This window comes from Lepidochelys olivacea (assembly GCF_965140295.1).
Source record: "Lepidochelys olivacea isolate rLepOli2 genome assembly, chromosome: 4".
Classification (NCBI taxonomy): domain Eukaryota; kingdom Metazoa; phylum Chordata; order Testudines; family Cheloniidae; genus Lepidochelys; species Lepidochelys olivacea.
Genome location: NC_140414.1, coordinates 99,122,521 through 99,150,005, shown reverse-complemented (window position 1 = coordinate 99,150,005; position 27,485 = coordinate 99,122,521). Strand labels below are relative to the sequence as shown.

The following is a 27,485-nucleotide window of genomic DNA, read 5'->3' as shown; positions in this document are numbered from 1 at the left end:
AGCTCAGCTTGAATAATACAACAATGATTAAAAATTTCAGATAAATCAGTATCGGATGTTACTGCTTAACGAGCCACAATGCCTGGCACCAGAGTACGGTACACATCATTCTCCTCAAAATAACCAGTAGTATAGATCTTTCTGAAGCAGTTACAACCATGAGACACTGTCTCTCTATTCCCACTACAGAAGTTCTCAAAAATACCATGGCATTACTAAAAGACTGCCATTCTCACATCATTCTGGTTATCATTTCATCTCTGATGAAATATGATAGCTGATTTATTCCAGTTCTGTGAAGATACCTTTGTGGTATCAGGTGATCAATAGCAAGGCAGTGGTATCAAAGTAAAAGGAAGCATTCAATGTCAGTTTAATATTGTACCACTGTGTTTTAGAAAACTATGCAGAAATGATACCTTGGAGTCCCTCCCCTAACCCGCCAAACTCTGCTAATAAAATTACCATAACGTTACGGTATTGTACCAGTAGCTGCTGTCATAATGGTAAAACCTGACCACCATTATCTTCAATATTATTTTTTGTTGTTTATTTCTTTAGAGTCCCCACAAATGTGATAGGTTCTTTACAAATACATATTCTATTAGCTTCAAATTGAGCAGGTATTTGTCCAATAAGATACGAAAAAATGTAACCTTAACATTAGGGCCCCCATTCTGCACTGTGCCTAATTTTAAGCATGTGAGTAGGCCTATTGACTTCAATGCAACTACTCATGCACTTAAAGTTAAACATGTTTTTAATCCATCTTACTGAATGGGGGCCTAAACTGACTTTCAAAATCACTGAAATATGAAAGAACTCAGTCTAAAACACGGGGTTAAAATCTGCAATAACTCACTTTCAGACAAGATAAACATGCATAGTTGTCACAATATGCAATATGTAACCAACCAAACAGCAGTCTCAGTAAGAGTTACTTAACCATAAAGGAGATTCATGTCTCTTCCTCATCAGGGCTGACTATGTATTCTGATAAATTGATTCCTTAAGATACAGAACCTGCATGTTGAAAACTATCTAGAACTGACTTCTATTCCTGAGAATTCATGGGTTTGGAAAGTATTCCAATCACAATACCACCTGTATATTTTTTGTACTTTTTGTGTCATAATTAGTTATAGAGTCAAATAAAATATCATCTTACTTTTTTTCAGATTCATTTCTTGTACAGCAGCTGGATGGATAGAACTTAACGTAGGTAGAGAGGATATCCTGTCTGTGATCTTGATGGATGTATCTGTGGACCAAAGAGTTTTCTCCTCTGTACTGGAAAATGACCATGTATTGTCTCCAGGGGCTCTGGTCAAAATACCAACATCTGTAGTCGTGGGGTTAAGTGGTGGGGCTGGTGTAATAGGAGCCAAGGAATCTTCCTGTAAGCCCTGCCTGAACATACTTAAGTTTTTGTGCATTTGATCAACATGAGATAAAGGACTTTGGGTCCAGGATGATGGCAGCATTTTGAGATCCACAGTGGGAACCACATCCGAACCATTTTCAACAATATTTGGAAAAGGAATGTCAGATGTTTGAATGTTGCCACCAGCAGCTAGAAGTTCACTCCCATTTGAATAAAAACATGTTTTTTCTAATATACCTGGAAGAGAAAAAAAAATGTTCAACACTTACAATCAACACAGTCACTAGGATTATTAGGAAGGACAGAAATTTGACCCAATAGTTTTTGAAGGCTAATACTACTTCTAACACACTAATTGTTAAAATAATGTTGTGACACTGCACCCCATATCCTTCACAGTGATATTATGATAATATGATTGTGACATAATTATAATGTATTTTATGCAAGATCAGTCATGTGAGGGGTCATTGGAAAAGTTATGATTTGCTGACTATGATTATCCTATTTGTATGCATGTATCACTTTTGTATCTGAAGTCATGAATATTGACTATGTATCTGTATTTTCAAATGTAGTTACACCTGGATAACGCCCACTAGACAAGATGTTTTCAGTCTAGATAGTGAGTGGGGAAGGGCCCATTCAGGGCAATGGGCCATTAGGGAAAAAAAATAGACCTTAGGAGAAGCTTATTTCCCATCTTGGGTGCCTTTCTGAGAACGCTACAGGCAGCCTCCGAGTAACAGCTGCTATGACCCTACAAGGACATGTGATGAGACCACATGTCTCTGGACTCCGTCTTGGGATGTCTGTATTTTTCCACAGACTGGTCTGGAAACAAAGCTTTGCAAAAGCTATATAAGGCAAGGAGTGACATCATCTGGTCTGTGTTCTTCACTCCTCATACAAGACGACTCCTGGAAACACCTGAGGAACAAAGACTGAACTGGGGGAAGTGCTGGACCCAGGGTAAAGTGATTTTTAGCCTGTGAATGAAACATCTGGGGATTCCAAACTGTTAAGCAAGTGCAGCTTGCCCCTTAAGAATCTGCAGTCTGCTTGTATCATCTCTTAGGGTGAGACTCTGCTATTCATATCCAATCTATTTAGTATATCAAGCTTAGTTTGCATTTTTTGTTTATTTGCCAAGTAATCTGCTTTGATCTGTTTGCTATCACCTACAATCACTTAAAATCTTTTGTAGTTAATAAACTTGTTTTTGCTTTATCTAAACCAGTGCATTGGAGTGAAGTGTGTGGGAATCATAACTCAGGGGCAAAGGTTGTTGCATATTCCTCTCCACCTTGAGGGACAGAGCTTACGCTGTACAGTTTTTTTATGAGCTTATGCTGTACAGTTCCCTGTGCAGCACAAGACAGCATAATTTTGAGTTTACACTCCAGAGGAGATGCGTGCCTAAGAAGTTGGGAGTTGCCTTAGCTGTAGCCTTCCTATGCAGGGCTTGTCAGAGAGCATGCCTGTAACTGCAGCTGGGTGTGTCCCTACCTGTATGTATGCTGGCGAAAGTGCAGGCTGGAGGGCTTTGCAGCTTGTCACAGCAGTACGGTGTGAGAGGGAGCCCAGGCTGGTGGGTCAGGGGGCTCAGGCTGGTGGGCCAGCTCCAGGTGGCACCCCAGGGAGAACCCATCAGAAATGTATTTTTACTTTTTAAAAGTTTCATAGGTCAGATAGAATAGAACTAAAACCAGAATTTTCAAAAGGGCCACCAAGTAAAATAAAGCCGCAGCCAAATAAAAGCCACAATAAATATATTAATTCATCACCCAACACAAATAAGTAGTCCTCACAAAACACAAACTAAAAACATTTTGGCCTTATCCAGAATGAAGTCACTGGGCTTTTACTTTTTTTTTTTTAAAAACTGTGGATTAGAATGCGAGCAGATGTGATGTATAGTTGTTCTAGGGCATCATTTTATTAACAAGACTAGAAATAATTTTCTTTCCATTGCATCACTACTAGTCTACAAATTGCCAGCTGTATCTTTAGAAGGATACTTTACAGCTTCAAATAAGATATTTTAAACATAGTAACATTTAAAATGGAAAGTAGACATTGTTTTCTATGTATAGCATGATGCAATTTAAAGTTAAATGCTAAAAAATAGATTCAAGAATTATTTAGCTTCCTACTCTGGTGCTTAAGAAGATTTCTTTAAAATATATTTATATCTAGATTTCTAGACAATTGATGTACTGTATTTTATTGGTTTAGAGTAAAACAAACATATATTGGGTTTATCTGTATGTTTTTTGACACTTACAAATTATTACTAGATCATAAATCAAAATAGATATACAGCTGCTTCCTAGCTTAACGTTGTGATAACTCAGAAGATGACATGGTTCTATATGCTTCAGAAAATTCAGCCCAAATGATAAAATAGTCTGTGCTTAACCATAGCTGTTTATAAAGGTATTTAATTTGTTGTAGAACATGATGAAGACATATGAATTACATATAGGAATAATTAACTTGCTGAAAATTATTACATTTAAAAATGGGTATGGGCACATTTATCTAATAGCTTTGTTATTTGATCAGGAGTTATATTTAAGGGCTATTTACACAGTGGATAAAAAGCACTATTCTGTACTGTAGTATATGAACTATATGGTAAATAGGAATTATTTTTGCTTCTAGTTAATCATTTAAGGGAGTATAATGACATAAATTTACTTGTAACAGCTAGACAGATAGATATATTCCATTACAAATAATTAAAAGGGAGTTCCTCAGCACATAAACCATTTCATCAGCTGTTCTTAAACACCCCACAAGTAGAGATCAGTATTATTAATAGCCAACCCTGTTGACTTTTCACCAAATGCTGGAATGTGAGAACACCCAATAGCAAATGTTAAGCTGAAATCTTAATTGTATACAGTTGCTTTTATTGTTCAGGTATGCTACAATTGCTAGGACTGCACTGCCTTTCTGAACACAGACCACCACTCTTTCTTGCTTTGAACTTCCCAAGTTCAAAATGTTTCTACCTCAATAAAGAAAAGCGAGCATGTAATAGCTATGTTTAAGGCTACTGGAACTTGACAGGATTCTACTCCTATCATGAGCTTAAACACTTTCTGGTGTGCATTATTACATAAACAGAAAAGTAAATGCACAGAATGACTTTTCCTTGAGGGACTAAACATAAATACACCACCACTCTTCTTAATCAACATCTAAAGCAAAAGTGTGGCTTGCTTTAGCCAGGTTAAGATGGGAAGAAGAAACAACCCACAATCTGCAGAGAGCACAAAGATGGCTTAAAACTACTGTAGGCATAAGTTGACCCTAACTCTGAGTCAACTGTAAAAAGTATATAAATGTTCATAAATATCACAATAACCTAGAGGGCACACACACCCCTGACCAAGTTGGCAAGAGAAAATGGGACAAATGCCCATTTTTGCCAAAAAAGGGAGGACGGCTAGGACAAGGCTTAAGAAAGGGACTGTCCAAACCAAAACGGAACATATGGTCACCCTAACTTTGGGGGGAGAAAACAGAAAACAGTATGGAGGCTACTAAGACAAGTGTCAGCCTTATGACTGCCATCACCACTGTCTCCTGGGACTCTGGGCCTTTGTCAGCCTAATCCTGAGATGTCCTGACCAGACCAGGCCACAAAGTGGCACCCAATTGACACTGTCACCTCTGCTGCCTCCAGTTGAATCCCAAACACAACCTGAGATGACATGGGATCAGACTTTAACAGCTCCAGCTCATCTCAACTAATTTCGTCTCTTTTACTCAAAAAGAGTTATTACCATCTTCAATACCATCTAAAAAATACAGTCAAGCACAGGGTTTTTTCCCCTCTAAAATTCTCTCCAACTAAAAGGAAAAAAAATATTGTTAAAATAAAAGCTTAATTTAATGCTTTAAATTTCAAATATTTTAACCGTATTTCCCTCTTTTCTTTATCTTTAAGAAGAAGTTAAAAGCGTTTTTAATAGTGTATTTGCTAAATAGTACTAGGCAGGCTAACGTCTCCATATACTAAACCTCAGAGACCTTATTTAATACAATTTAATTTTAGACAGCAACAAAGTTACCTTAATACCTTTAGCCTATATATTACATCTAAATTAATACAACTCTCTCCACCCCACTCTCTCAGCCCTTTAAAAGTCCTTAGAATAAAATAAATCTTTCAAAGAAGGTAGAAAGGTAGCAAAGAAGGGAAACTAAGAGGCTGGTGTCATTGTGGAGGCAGAGCTATGGCTTTTGGGATATTACCATACTTTCAAACCTTTGGGCATATGCTAAATTTGACCTTAAATTTGAATTTCATAGGTTTCTAGCAGTTGTTTGGTTTTGGTTTTGTATAACTCCAGTGTTCTTATACAGATTTTAATCACTAAATTACAGCTACATACCCTTAAACTTTAACCTATTTTTAACAGAAATGGTTTTTTATCTGGGAACAACGTTCCAGAAAGTCTAGCGGAACCAGTTAATTTCAAGGCTCATAAGAAAAGAGCACAATCCCAGATCCTCAAAAGTATTTAGGCACCTAACTCCCACTGATTAGAGATTCCTTGAGGAGCTCCACCATGAGGCTTTAAAACAATATTTTATATATCTCCAAGGTACTTAGAGCTGGGTCTCTGCAACGTCTTAAACAATACACTACAACATGCATTATATAAAAAAGATACCCTATGGATTTCATTCATTTACATATGTGTGTTGTATCAAAATACTCTGCAGACATGTGTCTGCATATATAGATATATATAGTAAATCATAATTGCGGCCAAATATCAAAGTTAATAAACGTATCTGTTTTGGATTTGTGTCTCAAACTACATTTGGAGATGACCAGATGATGGAAGCGTATAGCACACTGGCAATCAGTATGTTCAGTATAAAAATGAGAGATATGCGCTAAGCTCATTCAGTTCAGAGCAATACCATGCCAACAATACCATGCCAAACTTTACTGATCATTTTCCAGTTGTTATTTGCTAGTGGAAAATTAATATTTTATTTAAAGATGTGCAACAGACAGTGATGAGATCTAAAAAAAGATTCACATACTCTAAGCTAGAAGCCAAACAAAGAGGATTAAATGGCAATTTTGGCTGTGTGTAGTGAGGGTGACTTCTAGGCCATTCCTACAGCAGGAAAGGTCAGGCTAGTCTAAAAATGTGATCAAACAAAGCAAAGAGCCTAATGAAGAGTATGTAACAGATCAAACAGTTAGAGAGAGAACAAAATATTGGTTTATGATTGGTTAAAAATATTTCTGTAATTAGTTAGCAAATATCTACTGGTACCTCCTCAGCAGGCTCAGCCCGAGGCTCGTCCTATTGCAGATACTGAAACGTATAGGGTTGGAGGTGGAAGGCAATTTGAATACCGGACTTTGATGTTTTGACAATTTGTGGTGGGAGAGTAGGTGTTGGTCAATCCTGCCAGGATAGGCAAACCACTGGATATCACAGCTCATTCTAGTCCTTATCTCAACCAGGAACTGACCCAGCACTGGGCCCTTTGAAATGAGTAGGTAACAGTAATATGCTTCAGAGTAGCAGCCGTGTTAGTCTGTATTCGCAAAAAGAAAAGGAGGACTTGTGGCACCTTAGAGACTAACCAATTTATTAGAGCATAAGCTTTCGTGAGGAAGTGAGCTGTAGCTCACGAAAGCTTATGCTCTAATAAATTGGTTAGTCTCTAAGGTGCCACAAGTCCTCCTTTTCTTTTTAGTAATATGCTTAGTGCTTAATTTGGGATATACACTGAGATCACTCATAAACTAAAGCAATCGCAGAATGCAGTGGCTGGTTTACTACTCAGGAGTTTCTTATCAGGAGCACATTACAATTGTCCAAGACCTGCACTCTCTGCAAACAGGCTTCTAGGGTGCATTCAAGGTGTTTGTTATAAGCCTGTAAAGCACTAAATAGTTGTATATTTTACTGTAATGTAAATAGAGCCCAGAGTGCCCCTCTGCAGCCTCAGAGGTGGGGGGCTTTGTCTGAGAAAGAAAAAGCCTTTGCCCCTTTAAGGATTGCTGCATCCCCTCCCTTCCTCATGGGCTTGAAGAGAGGAGGAGGATGGCACTCTGTTGCTGATTGGTAGGACAGAGTGCAACATAAGCCTATTCACTCCCACATACTCAGTGGGGAGGTCTTATAAGCCCTTCTGCCTGCTCAAGGGTGCCATTCTGTGCTAGGAAGAAGAGCTTCCCCCTCCTTCCTCTCTTGAAATTAGAGTAGGATCCAGTGTGGCAGCCTTGCTGTGGGTATTATGCTAATTACCTTTATGGGGCTAGGAAGGAATTTTGCCCTCACTGCCAAACTGGCCTGGGAGGGGTGGGTTTTTTACCTTCCTCTCAGCAGTGCAGGGACTCGGTGGGGTAGGTTCACCTGTAAAACTCATTTTGTCACAACTGGCACAACTTGGCAGGTGCCCAGTTCAGATTGTTCAGTAAGGGGTCTGTTTCCCTGATCAACTGGAATTGGAAGTGGATTAGGAGAAGGTATCCCCTAAAGAAGGTGGGGCAGAGCTCCTAATGTCTGATACAATGAGGAGACAACCCCATCTTCTCTACCCTCTTATCCCTTATACAAGGGGAGAGTGATAGGGAGCATGAAATGGTGCTGGGACCAATTTATTGGGGTGGGGAGGATGATGGCAGCCATTCAGATTGCAATAGGAGGGATGACCTGCACTGAATGAGTTATTGCCCAGTAGTTCTTAGATGTATTGTTTAATAAAGCTGTGGCCTTGCTAAACCACATTTCTGGTGTCTTGTCTTTCTGCCTGCATTGCCCAAGACAACATAGCATAGGTACCTATTGGGGCTCTTATAAACCTAAATGAATATAACATTGACCTAAAGCCACCACTGCATCTCAGAAATCAGTCTGAAAGTCTGTAACAATGTTAATCAATCCCTTTGCACTGGCCACTGAGTGTTGCTTGATTGGCTCCCCAGCAACACTTTTGCTGAAAACATGTCTCAGCCATCACACTATGTGTGCATGCACTCCAGCTTGCCACATTTATTTTTTGGGTGGCAGAAGTCTCTTGAAGATGGAGAAACCATTCTGCATTAGATACAATGGTGTCATGTTCTGGCAATTTGATTGGGAACTGGGCTCAGAGCTACATGTATTGTTCCAAGCTTCCAGGGAATTCAGTGATGGGGAATTCTTTAAAGGGAATTAGTACATGGAGTGGAGGCTTGCAGATTAGGACACATGGAGGCTGGTTCTGGATACTATCTTCTTGAAATGCTTCCCTGTCCTATTTGCATATGGAGAGACAGATTCAAGAATAAGCAGATAGTTTTCTTGTCCAATGCCACATCCCTCTGCACACTATCTCCCAGGAACAAGTGGCTTGTTCACACTTTTTTGTTAAAGTTCCTAACTCTGAACACCTGTTTATAGCAAATCAGACTGAGTATTGACAATGGCATTGCTGATGTTTTGTCTTGCTTCCAGAAGGTCAAGTTTTAAGCCTCTATGCCAGGAGCTACTGTGGATTCTGAGGTTGTGTTATATTTTGGAAACTTGAGGCCTGATAACACTGAGACTAGGAGGAATATCAGTAGCCCTTAGGGCATGGTGAACATAAAATGTTACGCTCTCTAACGTCTCATTATTCACGGCTCAAGATGGTTTCCTTAAAAAAAAAAAAAAAAGCAAATTTTCTGTGGCCTTAATTCAGTTATAGCAAGCCATTCCACTATATCTGTGCAGCCAAAAGGCATTTCATTTTGTACCAGTACGGCTAGCTTCCTCAAAAAATGTAGGGGTTTCATATTGTGCACGCTAACCAAAAATGCTCAGTGACTGAGAATCCACCACGACGCTTAGTAAATTGTTCCAATAGTTAATTATTCTCACTGTTAAAAATGTATACCTTATTTCCAGCCTGTATTTGTCTAGCTTCAACTTCTAACCACAGGCTTATGGTATACCTTTTTCTGCTAGATTGAAGAACCCATTATTAAATATTTGTTCCCCACGTACATACTTATTGTCTGTAATCAAGTCACCCCTTTACCTTCTCTTTGTTAAGCTAAATAGATTTTTCTAATCCTTTAATCATTCTTGTGGCTCTTCTCTGAACCCTCTCCAATTTATCAACATCCTTCTTGAATTGTGAACACCAGAACTGGACACCATATTCCAGCAGCAGTCGCAATAGGGCCAATCACAGAGGTAAAATAACCTCTCTCCTCCTACTCAAGATTCCCTTTGTTTATGGTAGAGGACCACACAGAAGTAAGTGTATAAGAAGTGAAATGCTGTATCTACACAAGATCCTCCAGATCCTATTTCTTGGTCTTTTTTAATAACTGACTGACTTTCAATTATGTTCCAATGAATATCAAATAGTTTTGTTTTCCCTACTAGAGTTTGCTATTGCTGTGCCCCATCGAAAATTTTTTTTTATTTAATTCAGAAGTGACTCAATGTTGTTTTAAAAATTATTCAAAGGTGAAGGATAATTAACTTCTCAAGCCAAAAACAGTAGTGAGCGATGTTTTCTAGCCTTTGTAGGAAAAAGTTTATTTTTAAAGCCAGTAATATTTGCTTGATTACTCAAGAAGCAATGTGAGTAATGATTGTAGAACATGGCCCATAGATTATAAATGCAAGCTTACGTTCAAGATGGTCTTCTTTCTTTATATTTAACCTCTTCTAAGGGGCTATTCAAACCATGGCGTCAGTTATTGGTTTTTTTTAAATAATCCAAATGAAATCTACTTTAACTTATTGTATTTCTATCAACTGCTCCTTTTCTTTAAAAGGAAGACAACTCTGTAAGTTTAACACGTACCATATTTTAAAATGTAAGCACATTTGTAAGTAAAATCTGTAATGTCCTAACAAAAATTTAAAAAAAAAATAAAAAAGGGGATGTGCCTTTTATAACTATTAAACAAGAGTTAGTTTAGAGATTGCCCCCTGCCACACAGAAATCAGAGAGCTGTTCTAAACTGAGCCTATTCATTTTATTTCTCATTTTTATGACATCTGAAATTTTCAGAATGTCTTCCCTTTCTGCCTCTTTTCCCCCATCACATATCAGCAGACTATGTAGGCTATGATGCACCATAATATGATTTCTCTATAGCTTGTAACTCCAGACAAATTTAAACTGTATGAAGTGGCCTTAATGGATCATTTTATGAACCTCCACACTCACTCTAACAACTAGCTCACAACTATGCTTCTGTCAGGAGAGCAAGAAATTAGGGTCCAATCTCATCAGGTGCTGATTATTCTCAATGCCCATCAATATCAAGGGGAGTTGTAAGAGATTAGAACCTTGTAAAATCCACCCCTTTGTTTCCTTCAAAGTTTAATTATTTAGGCAGTCCACAAACTAGCCTATGGCCCTTAAAGAAGGAGGATTCCCAATCCCCACTCTCTCTTTCTCTCCTCTGTGATATGACCCAGCCACTTAATAAAGTAGGAGTGTCAGGTTTGTTCTGAAAGCCAAATTTCCTCAACAGCAGCTGAGATCACTGCTTTCACTTCATATGAGAAGAACAAAGCATCCTCTTGATAGGTTCAGAAATGTGCCATATTTTCTGGCAAGTAAGGGATAGAAGAACAGCCAGAATCAATAAGCATACGCATATAAAAGAATGCAAAAGCTTTCAGAGAAATATATTCCTTATTTCTGCAGTGAGATTTTAAACTAAGTGTGACTTTTGTGTATGGAGTTTAAAAGCCCCTTGTTATATCTACTTTAACATAATTTTGCCAGATAGTCATATTAATTTGCACCTCCTTGTTCATTACTTACATTGCCTTTTCTTCTCTGCATACAGATTAATAAAATTTCATGGCCCAATTTTTCAAGGGTGACTAGTGATTTGGGGTACCTTACTTTAGACACCATAGAGGGGCCTGATTTTCAGGGAGTGAGTGCTCAGCATTTTCTGAACATCAGCTTTTTAAAGCATCTCAGGTAGGATACCTCAAATCACTAGACTATAGAGCTGTACAGCCCCAGTTGCCTCATACTGGATTCCAGATTTATTTTACATCAGAACTAGGAAGATGAGAACAGCCTATCCAGAAGTCTGCATTAGGATAAGGAGAAAGTCAGAAGGTTGATACATGTATATTTAGCAGGGTGAATGGAAATATTTTATATCAGCTCAATACTATGTGTGCACATACGTGTGTGTACCTGCCTTATCTTATGAAAATAATTGAAAACAGCAGCAGTAATAGAACATTTTCCTAAAAGTTTTCAATAAGAAATGAAAAACTTTGCCTGCAAAATGGAGCCAAAATGTTCCCAATTTTCTAATAGACGTAATAACCAAAGTTAAGAAGAGAAAGTTAATTTCAGCAATAGAATGTAAAGTTCCAAATGACACATTGGAATTGTCCATTCATGTTTCAAGCATCTATTATTCTTTCTAGGGCACCAAGGTGTAGTATGTGAGCACAGACTAACAAAGCTTAAAAAGATTTTGTCCTTTCCATTACAAAAAAGCTTTTTTCATTCCTTAAAAAACACACAAATCTAGAAGTGATGAAAGATATCAGATTTACAGCACTGGAAACAAATCTGATCTGAATTTGAATTAATGACCTGGATGTAGCCTGTTACATTATTCTGACATCACATACACTTTAAGGATGCCCTTAGAATTATCCATTTATTTCTAGACAGCCTGGAAAAGAGGTCTACTTGTGTCATCAGTGTGCTTTAAACTAAAGCTGTTCTAATTGCTCTAGGAAAAAAGAATAATAAATAATAATCAGAATAATCTTAAAGGATGCTGGAGACAGTTTTACTGATTTATGGGTGTCCCATACATTAGACCTAACCAATAACATTGGGTCTGATTCTCCTCACACATATACTAGTTTTACACTAGTGTAATTTCATTGATTTTAGTGGTTTATGCTGGCTAAGTAAGATCAGAATCAGGCCCCTTTTGCCTGAGCATTTTGCAGTACAATTTCAGTATATATTATGTAGACACTTTCTTCTAAGGAATAGATTGAGTATGACAGAAAAACACACCTACCTTTCTTCATCTACTTTCTCATTTAATAGTGAAAATCTAGGGCAAAGGATATAAAGGATTCAGATGGAATGCTAAACACCAGGAAATGAACTGGGGGTGGGGTATCACGTTTCCTAATTGTCAGACTTATATGATCTTAATCCACTTCAGTCTGTTCTCAGTTTAAAGATAGATCCCAAGACTTAGTTATCAGTCACCACATTCATTAGGTTTTTATTCTGGCCACCCATCCTAAGCACAATGAGAAGACCAGACATTATAGGTCTTGTTGCAGGTCATCCTCCACAGACTGAAATGAATATAAAGATTCAATGTGACTTGAATTTGGCAGAGGCAGAGCTGTCACCTGGATACAGATTCAGTTTTATTTCCAGACATCCTAACTGCTTCAATTATATGGTATTTCTTTAGACTGATTGATTTTTTAATAGGGAAAGAGCTGATAATTTTGTATATTTTACTATCTTTCTGGAACTGGCAAAAAATGCACATTCCTTAGTCTCCCTAAGAGAAGTAAAACGCTGTTTCATAGATACATACTTCAAGTGAAAAAGGCAGGCAGTATCATCCAGCACTGAAATAAGAGACAGCTATGCTGCTAAACCACTGAATGCATTTCAATAAAAAAAAAAATCTTTAAGAGCAAAAAAACCCCCCAAAAGTACACAAGCAACTACAACCCTACAGTACTGTACACAACTAAAAGCAAAAAGTTATATAATGTGCTATCTACTTTCTCTCTCATCACAGGTATGATTTAATTGCAGGCACGTCAACTTTGCTGTGAAGGTAACCAAGAACTAGCTTTTTTTAAATTGTTGCTCTCTAATAAATCATTAATGTGTTAATTCCACATCAAATTTGCAATTAATTAATGGACTGAGTAACTAACAAATTAAGTATATCTGCAAATCTATCTTCAGTGAAATATGATTGTGGTTCTGAAATCATGTGTATTTAAAGTTAATAACAAAACACTTATATTTTATTGGTGAAGGAGAGGAGATCTTGTAGCCTGTTCAGAAAGTTTTATTGCTATTTGTACATTAACTTTCTCCTGAAAATAGATATTAGGTTTATAAATTGGTGTGTGTAATGGTAAAGGAGCAATATGTTGTGCCACTTAGAGATATTTAAATATATTTATTTCATACACACACACATATATAAAATATATATATTTAAAAACTTATCAAAAAGTGCTTGTAAGAGTTACTATTGAAAACAATCAATATAATGTATGTCCAAGGCAGCAAGTATATAAAAAATTAATTTTCAGAGACTCAAAAATTGTTTCCCCCAATTACTTTTTAATTATTTTTAAACATAAACAGTCAAAATCAGGTATTCTCTGCAACTGAAGCAGCATAGCAGAACTTGAAAAAAAGCATAATTTACTTAGTTTTATGTGGATGTTCTAAGACATTTGTTTACATTCTACAAGTAGACTACACTGTGAGTTTATAGTGCTTATTTGTATCATCTTGTTAAAATACAACTATATTTCAGCTTCCTTCTCTTTAGTTAAGACTAATACTCACCTACAAAGGTAAGCAGAATCACCAATAGGAGGATGAGAGCACAGATACATGGAATCAGTATTAGTAGCAAAAGTCGAAGGTATTTGGCAGAAGCCAGCTTCTGAGAGCAACCATCCATATTATCTTCATCTGTTCCTAAGACCTGAAACACAGAAGAGTTCAGTTTTATCATTCTGATGTAACTCGGAAACTCCAATGATATATTTTAAGACTAGTGTTATCTGATACACATAACAGCAGTACTGCAGAAATATATGCCATAAATATATTTAGGTCATGAATGAAAGGTAATATAAAAATTTAAACTGGCCTGTCAACAAATAAGCAGTACACATAAGTTACATGTTTAACTCATTCTTCAATGTGTCAGAATGTATAGCTCCACCACCAGCATTTCAGAAACTTGTTTGCTGAACTTTTTAAATGGTTAGGCTGAGTGAACGTCATTGCATTTTGACAGTCATAAAATACATAAAAATTTTAAACAATAGAGGCTAAATTCTGCCCACCTTACCCAGATGTGCAGAAAGTAGTCCATTAAAAAAACAGTTATTAATGGCTGCATAACTGACTCCATCTTTTCAAGGATATATTATTAAGGAATCTGTCAGTCTGTTATAAATCCTGTTTTAAATAATAATACTCAGCTCTTAAGCACCATGATGCTTTTACATCTTCAACACACTTTACAAACTGTAAGTTATTATTCCTCACTGCACACTCTGAAGCTGATAAATATTATTTCCACTTTACAAATGGGGACATGAAGGACTAGGGATCTTAAGTTGAATTTTCTGAACTCAGTGGAACTACTCAATGTGCATAAAGTTAAACATGTGCAAAAGTCTTTGAAGGATCAAGTTTTAGAATGCATGATGTACCCAGAAAAAAAAAGTCCTTATATGCCAGAACTGTATTCAGGCCTATGCTTCAGTCTACTAGAAAAAATACTGTCCTTTTTAAACAGAGACAAAACAAATTATTTACATGTTTAACAGGAAGAGTGGATTTATTGTCATTCAATTTTTGTAAAAGTACATACACAATCCTGGTTTTAAAAAATTTAAAATTCTACAAATTTTTTTTTTTTTTTTGCTTGAAAGACTCTAGGGTGAACAACATGCATTTGATAAGGTCATAGGATGGTAAAGTTATTAATTTCAGACTGCGTCTCCCCTAAAGCTGACTTATCAGTTGAGTGATATGAGCAATTATCTAAGTTCTTTGTCAGGAAAATCTAAGTTAAGTATCCTCACACCTTCTTGTCAACTGTCTAAATGGGCCATCTTGATTATCACTACAAAAGTTTTTTTCTCCTGCTGATAATAGCTCATCTTAACTAATTAGCCTCTCACTGTTTGTATGGCAACTTCCAACTTATCTGTATATATCTATATATATTTTCTTACTATACGTTCCATGCTATGCATCCGATGAAGTGGGCTGTAGCTCACGAAAGCTTATGCTCTAATAAATTTATTAGTCTCTAAGGTGCTACAAGTACTCATGTTTTTTTTTGTGGATACAGACTAACACAGCTGCTACTCTGAAACCAGTCATACTGAAGTTTGTCCCTTTTGCACTTGATAGAGGGAGACAGTGACAGGACACAAGAGTACAAATGCATCCATTACCATGACAGTATCTTACCCCAAACACATAGAAAGGGACTCTGGGAAGCTGAAATCCATAACCTATGACTGGGATCTTTGCCCACCATATAAATGCCAATGGTTAAGTGTTCTCCCACTGGTAGTTTCTGTTATAAATGCCTTTTTGTGGAGAACAGGATACCAGATTGTCTGACATAAACCAAAGTTTGACTGCTGCTTAAGAAACTGTTTCTTAACACAGAGGTCTTACTTATTTATGTCCTAGGCTTAGCCCTCCCTTTTATGGAGGTGGCTGAGAAGATTGCAGATGACAAGTATCTAGAATAGGATTCTTTGGCATCATCCAATCCATCCAGTCCTAGAATGGCACAAACAATACTGGTGTGCAAGATGGATGCGAGACAACTCCCCATCCAAATAACATAGGAGCTATCATCTGTTTTTGATACGATTGATTATGAGTTGCGGGTGACCAAATTGTATGGACAGGAGGAAATTACCAGGATTTCATGACTGTGGTTCCATTTATTTCTTTTGAACATCACTGGGTAATGTTACTCATCTGCACTGAGAACCCTCCAGTATGGAATCCCACACAGATTTCTTGTGTCACCATTGCTGTTCAAAGTAACATCGAAAACTGATATGGCAGCAGCATAGCCTGAGCTATTAGCAGTAACTCATGATACCCAAATAAGCATTGCTACCTCTTCTTATCACAGTTATTCAGTCTCAGCACAGTTGCATTGTCTGGCTCAGGTTGCAGGTCAAGCTACAGATGATAGAGATATTGCTTTCATGACAAGGAGAGTATTTGAAGCTGTCACTTTGGGGCCGGGGTACTGCTAGCTTTTGATATGGTTTTCCCGAGTGAGTTGACAGGACTCCCAACTTAGAGGCCACAACAAACTGAATACGGAAACCAATGTTTCATCAGTTGCCAGGAGTACTTTTTTAACCCCAAAATATTCAGAAGTTGCAATCTTTTTTCTGGACTAAGACCAGAATCCAGGCTTTTGTGACCTCTCAGCTAAATTACTGCAATGCACTCTTTAGGTTGTATCTACTGCACAGTATGCACAAGATTCTTCACCAATGAGAGTCCATGAGCAGAACTTGCGGTCTAATGTTCAGCAAGTGCACTTCAAAAACTAATCATTTCAGTTTTTAAGTCCCAGGCAAAGCCTATTGAAATCATCCTGGCTCATAACCATTGACGGACACCTAATTCTCCATGAACATGTATTTAGTTCTTTTTTTAATGCTGTTATAGTTTTGGACTTCACAACATCATCCCCTGGCAAAGAGGGAATAGTATTCCAATAGTAATAAAGTCCTTCACTACGGCTATTCCAGGAGATAAAGGACCTTTCATGTATAGCTGACAATGGTGGGAACTATTGCCCAATTGCTAAAAGTAACTGGCAGTCAGTGTAAATGCTGACCCATGGCAGTACCAAAAGCTGAGCTTAAGAATAATGGAGATATAATATCAGACATCATAACAAAGTTTTGTAGTCACGTACAGAACTGAGAAAACAGCCAGCAGTGTAGGACCATCAATTTACTTAACTAATTTTCAATTTTCTTCCTTGTGGGGAAAAGGAGATTTAACATTGGTCCTACATGAGATCTTAATTCTTTATTCTGTGCTGTGTGGCATATAAGTGAAAATATGAGAATAGAGTTGCAGCCACCATAGTACAGTTGCCTGAAGAGTCATGTAAGGCGAGACCTAAAACATGTTATGACATACCTGTCATGCCAGTGCAGACATGAACTTCTAAAAGCCCTTCACCATGTGTTCCTCAGTCTCTGTGAGAGACAATTACCCAAGTGCTACTGACATCTTTGTGAGCCATCGTATGCAAGAATCTGTGTACTAGAGATGTATCACAGGAATCAGAAATATTTAAAAGCATGACCAGTAATGGTCAAAATGGTTATAAAGATCTTAAATGTTGATTTAATAGTTTTCGTATCTACCTATTGCTAATACATATTTTAGATATTTTCTTTATTACAATTCAGTTGCTAAAGGCAACCAAAGTAAATCCTAACTATTTCACTGACAATCTACTTTCACAGATGTTAATGGGATATTACGGAATTATTAGATATAAATTTGTATCCAGTGACTGCCCAGGAATTGAATGCTGAAGAGATAATTTTATAAAAGACCCTTAATTGCTAGCATAGTGATAACAGCAAAGCAAATATTTATAAAAACTAAAAAGGACTGTTCTGTTTTTCCTCTTGCAGAAGGAGTTCTTATTACTCAAGCAGAAACACTAGACTAATTTAACATTACCATCAGTGAATCATCAGGAATAAACTCAATAAACTTGTTTTCTTTCAGTTGAGCATCTTTATGTTTTTTATTCACCCACATATATGGAAAATGTGAAATAACTAGAGGTTGTTCTGACAGAGAGCCATTCTCTAACACAAATGAGAAAACTTGAGGATATTGATTAAAAAGACTGGGCCTTTTCAGCTTCGAAAAGAGACAAGTAAGAGGAGATATGATAGGTCAATAAAATCATGACTGGTGTGGAGAAAGTGAATAAGGAAATGTTATTTACTCCTCCACATAACACAAGAACCAGGGGGTCACTCAATGAAATTAATAGGCAGCAGGTTTAAAACAAACAAGCAAAAGGAAGTACTTCTTCACATAACACACAGTCAACCTGTGGAACTTATTACCCGGGCATGGTGTGAAGGCCAAAACTATAGCAGGGGTCAAAAAAGAATTAGATAAGTAGATGAGGATAGGTCCATCAATGGTTATTAGCCAAGATGGCCAAGGATGCAACCCCCATGTTCTGGGTATCCCTAACCTCTGACTTCCAAAAGCTGGGAGTGGATGACGGGATGGATCACACAATAATTGCATGTTCTCTTCATTCCATCTGAAGCACCTGGCATTGGCCACTGTCGGAAGACAGAATACTGGACTAGATGGAGGATTGGTCTGACCCAGTATGGCTATTTTTATGTTCTTATGTCCAATAGAGTTAATTATAAAAGCATTCCACTTGCTATATTATAGAATCCCTGACGCCATTATCTTTCCTGCCACCACCCAAACTGTGGGATGGGCCAGAAATTAGAATCATAAGGTCAGAAGGGACTACAAGGGTCATCTAGTCTAACCCCATGCCAATATGCATGATTTGTTGTGGGTAAGCCATCCAAGACAGATGGCTATCCAGCCTCCTTTTGAAAACCTCCAGCAAAGGAGCTTCCACAACCTACCTAGGCAATCTAGTCAATTCATGCACCAAAATTTGTCCTAAAGTAAAACTTTCGACTACTTGACCCTCAGGAATAAATGCCACCCCCATCACAGCAAGGGGTATATATCCAATAGAACCAACAGGGGAAAGACAAACCCTGGAGTCCTGAGAGAAGGGGTCAAGGGAGGGGCAAGCTTGACTGCTCAGGGCTTTCCCACTCAGAATACATGTGACAGGTTTCAGAGTAACAGCCGTGTTAGTCTGTATTCGCAAAAAGAAAAGGAGTACTTGTGGCACCTTAAAGACTAACACTGCACTTAGGACGCAAGAATCCAATGCACCACTACAGACTAGGGACCGAATGGCTCGGCAGCAGTTCTGCAGAAAAGGACCTAGGGGTTACAGTGGACGAGAAGTTGGATATGAGCCAACAGTGTGCCCTTGTTGCCAAGAAGGCCAATGGCATTTTGGGATGTATAAGTAGGGGCATTGCAGCAGATCGAGGGATGTGATCGTTCCCCTCTATTCGACATTGGTGAGGCCTCATCTGGAGTACTGTGTCTAGTTTTGGGCCCCACACTACAAGAAGGATGTGGAAAAATTGGAAAGAGTCCAGCGAAGGGCAACAAAAATGATTAGGGGACTGGAACACATGACTTATGAGGAGAGGCTGAGGGAACTGGGGATGTTTAGTCTTCAGAAGAGAAGAATGAGGGGGGATTTGATAGCTGCTTTCAACTACCTGAAAGGGGTGGCTCTAGACTGTTCTCTAGACTCCAAAGAGGATGGCTCTAGACTGTTCTCAGTCGTAGCAGATGACAGAACAAGGAGTAATGGTCTCAAGTTGCAGTGGGGGAGATTTAGGTTGGATATTAGGAAAAACTTTTTCACTAGGAGGGTGGTGAAACACTGGAATGGGTTACCTAGGGAGGTGGTGGAATCTCCTTCCCTAGAAGTTTTTAAGGTCAGGCTTAACAAAGCCCTGGCTGGGATGATTTAGTCGGGGATAGGTCCTGCTTTGAGCAGGGGGTTGGACTAGATGACCTCCTGAGGTCCCTTCCAACCCTGATATTCTATGATTCATTCCCCCTTCTGAGAAAAGGGTGAGAAGGCTGGGGGATGGGCTGAATCCTAGCGGTGAGGATGAAGGGGGCTGACCCTGAATATTGGTTATTTGACAGGGAGACCATTTAACGCTGCACTGGACCCAAATAAATGCCTGGTTTTGTTTTGGTGTCTCTCCCCACACTACAGCTAATAAAGTTGCAGCCTTCCACTTTAAAAATTCATCACTTTGCCTGCGTTTATTTCTCCTGCATGTCCTGATCAAAGTTATGTTGTTTAACTATTGCTGACCTGGTGGACAGGGTGTTGTAGCAAGAAGTAGTACTGTAAATGCCTCCTATAGCATGAGAGTACATAAACTTCCCTGTATAAATAAGACAGATATAGACTCGTAATGACAATACCAAAGAGTCATAAAAAGTTGATCCAATGAGGGTTTCTTTCAATTAAGTTATGGGTTCACTGGTAGTCTGAAAACTTAACCTTCATTTTGTGCGGTAATAAAAATCATTTTTCTTTAACCTAATCAGTTTCCATATCAAAACAGGTGTCAGCTGTGAATATATAGCATGCTTAAAACATCAAACTGCAGGCTAAAACATTCTCTCCTACTGAACTGCTATTAACTGCTACTTAGCTGAGCTCCATTCTTCCTGTATTGATTGCTATAAAGAAAATAAAACTTGCAATAAGCATGAGCTAATTTTAATTCAGTCTACAAGAAAAACCTAGTCTGATGATAGCCAAAACACTCCTTTAATCCCCACTGTCCACAGCGCAGCTGGCTCTCTCAAGTGAGAAAGGCTCATTCTTTCCCATTCTGCTACTTTGCCTGCATCTGGTCTCAGCCCACTGTGAACCAAATGTGGGGGACAATGCACAAGAAAGATACAGAATGGGGGACATCAAAAAAATCAAAATGCTGTGGGAGTCCATTCCTTCAGTTGAAATATTTTTCCTGTAACCTCAGTTTCAAAATTCTTTATTTCTGATGTAAACAATTTTCAACAAATGTGTTTGTCACAGAGGTAACTTTGGGACTATGATGAGGGACATTTGAGTGATACAGTGTTCACTATGTGTTAGAGCAGGGTTCGGCAACTACAGCCTGCTGGCCAAATCCAACCTGCCAGCCATTTTAATCTAGCCCTTGAGCTCCCACTGGGGAGTGGGGTCTGGGGCTTGCCCCACTCCAGCACTCCAGCCAGGGAGCAAGATTGGGGGCCACTCCATGGGTTAGAACATATGTTCAACTTAGCCATCAATTTTCCATGCCTTTGTCACCTCAAGATTACATAACTGCAATGTACACTACACAGGGCTACACCTTTAATCAACTCAGAAATGTAAAATAGTTCAGAAGGCAGTAACTTGCTTGTTAAGTAGTTTCCCACCATCAGCACGTAACAAGAGTGCTCTGTGATCTGCACAGGCAGCCTGTGGATCACCAAATTGAGCTCAGAGTGTTAATATTGATCTATAAAGTCCTAACTGGCTTGGGATCTTCCTGTTTAAGGGACAGGCCCTCTCCCCATGCCATACTGCTACACCTGTTGTGAGAAGAGGCAATCAAACTGGAGCTCCCTCCTTTTAAAAGGGAGGTAACTGCTGGTATGCTATTCTTTGTGGGACCTTAGACTTTGGAATTAACTCCAACTGCACACCACCCCACACTTTGGTCAGGGAACAGTGTAGGAGCATCGCTTTTCCCAGGTTGTTATTGAGGAAGAAGTGAGCTGACGGCTGGGAAGTGCTCACTGAGGCTGGAGTCTGTGAATCATAGAATCATAGAATCTCAGGGTTGGAAGGGACCCCAGAAGGTCATCTAGTCCAACCCCCTGCTCGAAGCAGGACCAATTCCCAGTTAAATCATCCCAGCCAGGGCTTTGTCAAGCCTGACCTTAAAAACCTCTAAGGAAGGAGATTCTACCACCTCCCCAGGTAACGCATTCCAGTGTTTCACCACCCTCTTAGTGAAAAAGTTTTTCCTAATATCCAATCTAAACCTCCCCCACTGCAACTTGAGACCATTACTCCTCGTTCTGTCATCTGCTACCATTGAGAACAGTCTAGAGCCATCCTCTTTGGAACCCCCTTTCAGGTAGTTGAAAGCAGCTATCAAATCCCCCCTCATTCTTCTCTTCTGCAGGCTAAACAATCCCAGCTCCCTCAGCCTCTCCTCATAACTCATGTGTTCCAGACCCCTAATCATTTTTGTTGCCCTTCGCTGGACTCTCTCCAATTTATCCACATCCTTCTTGAAGTGTGGGGCCCAAAACTGGACACAGTACTCCAGATGAGGCCTCACCAATGTCGAATAGAGGGGAACGATCACGTCCCTCGATCTGCTCGCTATGCCCCTACTTATACATCCCAAAATGCCATTGGCCTTCTTGGCAACAAGGGCACACTGCTGACTCATATCCAGCTTCTCGTCCACTGTCACCCCTAGGTCCTTTTCCGCAGAACTGCTGCCTAGCCATTCGGTCCCTAGTCTGTAGCTGTGCATTGGGTTCTTCCGTCCTAAGTGCAGGACCCTGCACTTATCCTTATTGAACTGTGGCTATAGTCTGTTTCTTTTCATTACCTTCTGGTTTGGAGAGAGGCTGCTGTATTTCTGTATGTTTAATATATGGTAAGTGCCTTCTTAGAGCTTTAGGTAAGTACCTATTTTATGTTTACAAAAACCTAAAAAAACCCCAAATATACTGCATGTATGCCAAGGCTTGGTTTAGAAATCAGAAAGTTATTAAAATTCAAACTACAGGCCTCAAATCTGACCTGAAGCTAAGCTAAACTCAGCACAGCTCAGGATGAAATAGGGCAAAGGGCTGGGAGGAGGATGGCTATTTGCCCTCTTTTTAGTTTCCTTGGTTTCTGGGTATCCAGCAGAGCACTGGTTTAATCTGGTCTCCAATGTAGATAAAGCCAGAACAGCTTTATGCCACCCACCCTTACAGCTCTCAGTGTAGAGAGGTAGTAGGGGAGAGGTGCTACATTCCTCAGGAAGGCTGCTGCAGTTAATTATAAATTAGAGCAGCCCTCCTGAGGAATGCAGCACCTCTCCCCCTATCATTGCTCTACACTGAGAGCTGTGAGGGTGGATGGCATAGAACTGTTCTGCCAATTCCCTGCCCCCTGGGAAACCCCCTTTTCCAGGAGTAATATCTCTGCACTGGTTCCACTATTTTAACTGCTCCTTTTCAACAATGAGTTGGTAGCGTAGTATAGCCATAGTGCAAGACAGAATCATAGAAATGTATGGCTGGAAGGGACCTTGAGAGGTCTAATCCAGCCCCCTGTGCTAAAGCAGGACCAAGTAAACCTAGACCATCCCTTACAGGTGTTTATCCCACTTCTTCCTCAAAACCTCCAATGATAGGGATTCCATAACCTCCCTTGGAAGTCTATTACAGTGTTTAACCATGCTCATAATTTGGCAGTTTTTACTGATATCTAACCTAAATCTCCCTTGCTGCAGATTAAGCTGATTCCTTCTTGTCCTACTTTCAATGGACATAGAGAACAACTGATCGCTGTCCTCTTTGATCAGGCCCCTCCTCAGCCTTCTTTTAGAGACTAAAAATACCCAGTTTTTTACCCTTTCCTCATAGATCACGTTTTCTAAACCTTTTATCATTTTTGCTGCTTTCCTCTGGATTTTCTCCAATTTGTCCACATCTTTCTTAAAGTGTACAGCCCAAAAGAGGATACAATACTCCACCTGAGGCCTCACTAGTGCTGGATAGAACAATTACCTCCCATGTCTTACATACAACACTCCTGTTAATACACCTCAGAATTATATTAACTTTTTGCAACTGCATCAAATTGTTTGGCTCATATTCAATTTGTTACCCACTATAATCCCAGATCTTTTTTCTGCGGTACTATTGCCTAGCCAGGTTTTCCTCATTTTGTAGTAGTGCATTTGATTTTTCCTTCCTAAGTGCAGAGCTTTCTACTTGTCTTTATTGAATTTCATCTTCTTTATGTCAGGCCAATTCTCCAATTTATCAATGTCATTTTGAATCCTAATCTGTCCTCCAAAGTGCTTGCAATTCCTCCCAGCTTGGTGTCATCCACACATTTTATAAGCATCCTTTCCACTCCATTATGCAAGTCATGAATGAATATGTTGAAAAGCACTGGACCCAAGACAGACCCCTGTGGGACCCCACTAGATACATCCTCCCAGTTTGACAGTGAACCATTTAACAGTCTTTCAATTAGTTATGCACTCACCTTAGTTTATCTACATTTCTTTAGTTTGCTTGTGAGAATGTCATGTGGGACTGCGTCAAAAGACTTACTAAAATAAGAATATATCACGTCTACTACTCTTCTTCCCCCCTCCTCCCCGCATCCATCCACTAGGCCAGTAACCCTGTCAAAGAAGAAAATTAGGTTGATTTGGCATGATTTGTTCTCGACAAATCCACGTTGACTATTACTTATTGCCTTATTATCTTCTAGGTGCTTACAAACTGATTGTTTAATAATTTGTTTCAGTATCTTTCCAGGTAACAAGGTTAGGCTAACTGGTTTATAATCCCATAGTATAGGCTAGAATTAGAATCACTATACCTAGTTATATATCTCAGTGTGGCAGTCTCCATGGTAAATAGCGCCAGGTTGTACTAATGACTATCATGATCTCCATACGTTTTATACTGTGAGCCAGGCATATCTCCTAATTTCCATAAAATCCAATTACTCAGCCCTTTCCAAAATTTATAATGGAGAAGGAAGAAAGAGGACATTTATCAGAGAACTTGGGAATTGGTTTTCCTCTCAAGGGAAGCACTGCTGAACACCTTTTATCACAAAGTGCAATGATTTGTTAAGTATGATTTCCTCAACACTGTAAAATGCACGTGTGTCATGGAATCAGTAAATTGTAGGAGTCAGAGTAACTTGCAGTTAGACAGATAGCCATGGATGCTTCAAAAGTCTTACAACCTGATCTTGCTGAATTTTCAACACAATTTTGGCCTACAAAGTACTTGAATTGGTGACAAACTAACTCAAATTCTAGGCTCTTTCCTTGTCTGTAACAGCTGCAGGTAAAGGTGTAAAAACAACGAGGAGTCCTGGTGGCACCTTAGAGAGGCCTCATTAGTGCTACAAAAAGTAATTTTCCCTCTGTTGATATTCACCCCTTCTTGTCAACTGTTGGGAATGGGCTACATCCACCCTAATTGAATTGGCCTCGTTAGCACTGACTCCCCACTTGGTAAGGCAACTCCCATCTTTTCATGTGCTGTATATTTATACCTGTTTACTGTATTTTCCACTCCATGCATCTAATGAAGTGGGTTATATACCACGAAAGCTTATGCCCAAATAAATTTGTTAGTCTCTAAGGTGCCACAAAGACTCATTGTTTTTGCGGATACAGACTAACACGGCTTACCCCTCTGAAAGGTAAAGGTGTGTGACCTTGTTGTATATTTGCACCAAACCTAGCACAATGATGTCCTGGACCATGATTAGGGGTCTTAGGCACTACAGTAACACTAATAGTAAGAAGATGATGGTGATAAGATTAAGCTTTAACATCAAGATATCATCCTATTGGGTGAATTTAAGAAACATCATTTGAAGAGAAGACAGAAGCGAACAACCCTGGAGATGAAATATCAGCTGAATGAAAGGGATGCGAGTGTTGTGAAGGAACAATGTAAACAGAAAGGGATCACACTTAGTCATAGACTTGAAAGGTATTCAGCACAAAGCGTTCAGTATCAGACAGAGAACAGACTCTTCATGAGAGACCCTAAGAGATTCTTTGATCTGATGGGCATTAAAAGCGGAATAGGAAAATCGGAAAAAAATAGAAAGCTAGTAAGTAATGTGGAAGCTACTGGAAGGAAATCTGGTATGAGAATGTACAACATAATCAGACAGAGGGCTGGATTAAAAATGTGAGAAATTAAAAAATCACACAATAGAAGACGATGCAGGAATATCAAAGAAATAAATAGATGAGGTACTGAGAGGAATGAAAAATTGGAAAGCACCCAGACAGCTGGGGTGCATGGATTCTGGCTGAAACACCTAACAACTCTCCATGATTGTTTATTTGAATAACTTAATAAATGTTTGAAGAACAGATGCCCAGGATGGATAGTGACAGGGAGAATCATCCTCATGCAAAAACAGAAAGAAGGACACAGTGATCCTATGAATTACAGGCCAATCATGTGTTTACCAACTATGTGGAAACTTCTAACAGCAATTTTGGCAAAGGAGATCCAGATAGTGCTAGCTCGCATGGAATGCTGCTTCCTGAGCAAAAAGGTAAACATTCAAGGGACAAAAGATCACATCAGGCTTTACAAGAGAATCACAGAAGATACAAAACAAAATGAAAAATTTAGAGATAGTGTGGATAAACTACCAAAAAGCATATGACATTCGTGGATCATCAAGACACTGAAAATGCACAAGATTCATCCAAAGATCGTTTCCTTTCTGCAGCGATCTATGGTTAATAACAGGAACATTCTGTTGGGGAAAAAATAAACATCTAGGCCTGTCATAAATATAAAGGGAAGGGTAAACCCCTTCGAAATTCCTCCTGGCCAGGGGAAAGCTCCTCTCACCTGTAAAGGGTTAAGAAGCTAAAGGTAACCTCGCTGGCACCTGACCAAAATGACCAATGAGGAGACAAGATACTTTCAAAAGCTGGGGGGAGGGAGAGAAACAAAGGGTCTGTGTGTCTGTCTATATGCTGGTTTTCTGCCGGGGATAGACCAGGAATGGAGTCTTAGAACTTTTAGTAAGTAATCTAGCTAGGTATGTGTTTGTCATAAATATAAAGGGAAGGGTAAACCCCTTTGAAATCCCTCCTGGCCAGGGGAAAGCTCCTCTCACCTGTAAAGGGTTAAGAAGCTAAAGGTAACCTCGCTGGCACCTGACCAAAATGACCAATGAGGAGACAAGATACTTTCAAAAGCTGGGAGGAGGGAGAGAAACAAAGGGTTTGTGTGTCTGTCTGTAGTCGTCTTGGCCGGGGACAGAACAGGAATGGAGTCTTAGAACTTTTAGTAAGTAATCTAGCTAGGTATGTGTTAGATTATGATTTCTTTAAATGGCTGAGAAAAGAATTGTGCTGAATAGAATAACTATTCTCTGATAGTGATTGTCAGCCTACAGAAAAAGACAATTCCCTTGTCTCTGCTCTGAGCCCAAATTAAAGCAAAAAACCTCCAACTACTTGGAAAACTGCTTACCCAGCCCAAAGAAAAAAAAAATTTCTTTTCAAACCTGTGCTCCTTGTAAAACAGAAAAAAAAAATCAAAATCCTAAAAAAAAACCCTGCCACTTTTGTCTCCAGGCAAATGGGTAGAGCACACACCCCCTATTTACTTTTAGGAAGAAAAGAAAAAAAAAAAAAAACCTCTGGGTTGGAAGACTGTGAATTTCCCTGCAGGAGTTAAGTACTCTGCCTCCAGGCAAGAAAACCTGGATTCAGTGCTGACACGGGGTCTGGTGTTGGTTGTTCGGCTGGTTTCGGTTCTGGGACTGGTTCCGTCTGGGTCTCTGGGACTGGATCCACTACTGCTGTTGCAGACATTGGCCTGG

General features: G+C 39.1%; 1 protein-coding gene across 1 annotated transcript in view; it reads right to left on the bottom strand.

Annotated features, from left to right (window-relative positions):
* The window catches only part of CORIN (corin, serine peptidase), a 320,230-nt gene that overhangs the window by 251,168 nt on the left and 41,577 nt on the right, over nt 1-27,485 (bottom strand). The window contains exons 2-3 of the mRNA XM_084626359.1: nt 13,976-14,117; nt 1,169-1,621 (exon numbers count right to left, since the gene is read on the bottom strand). Of these exons, the coding sequence (XP_084482485.1) occupies nt 1,169-1,621; nt 13,976-14,117 (595 nt within the window). The remainder of the gene's footprint in view (nt 1-1,168; nt 1,622-13,975; nt 14,118-27,485) is intronic.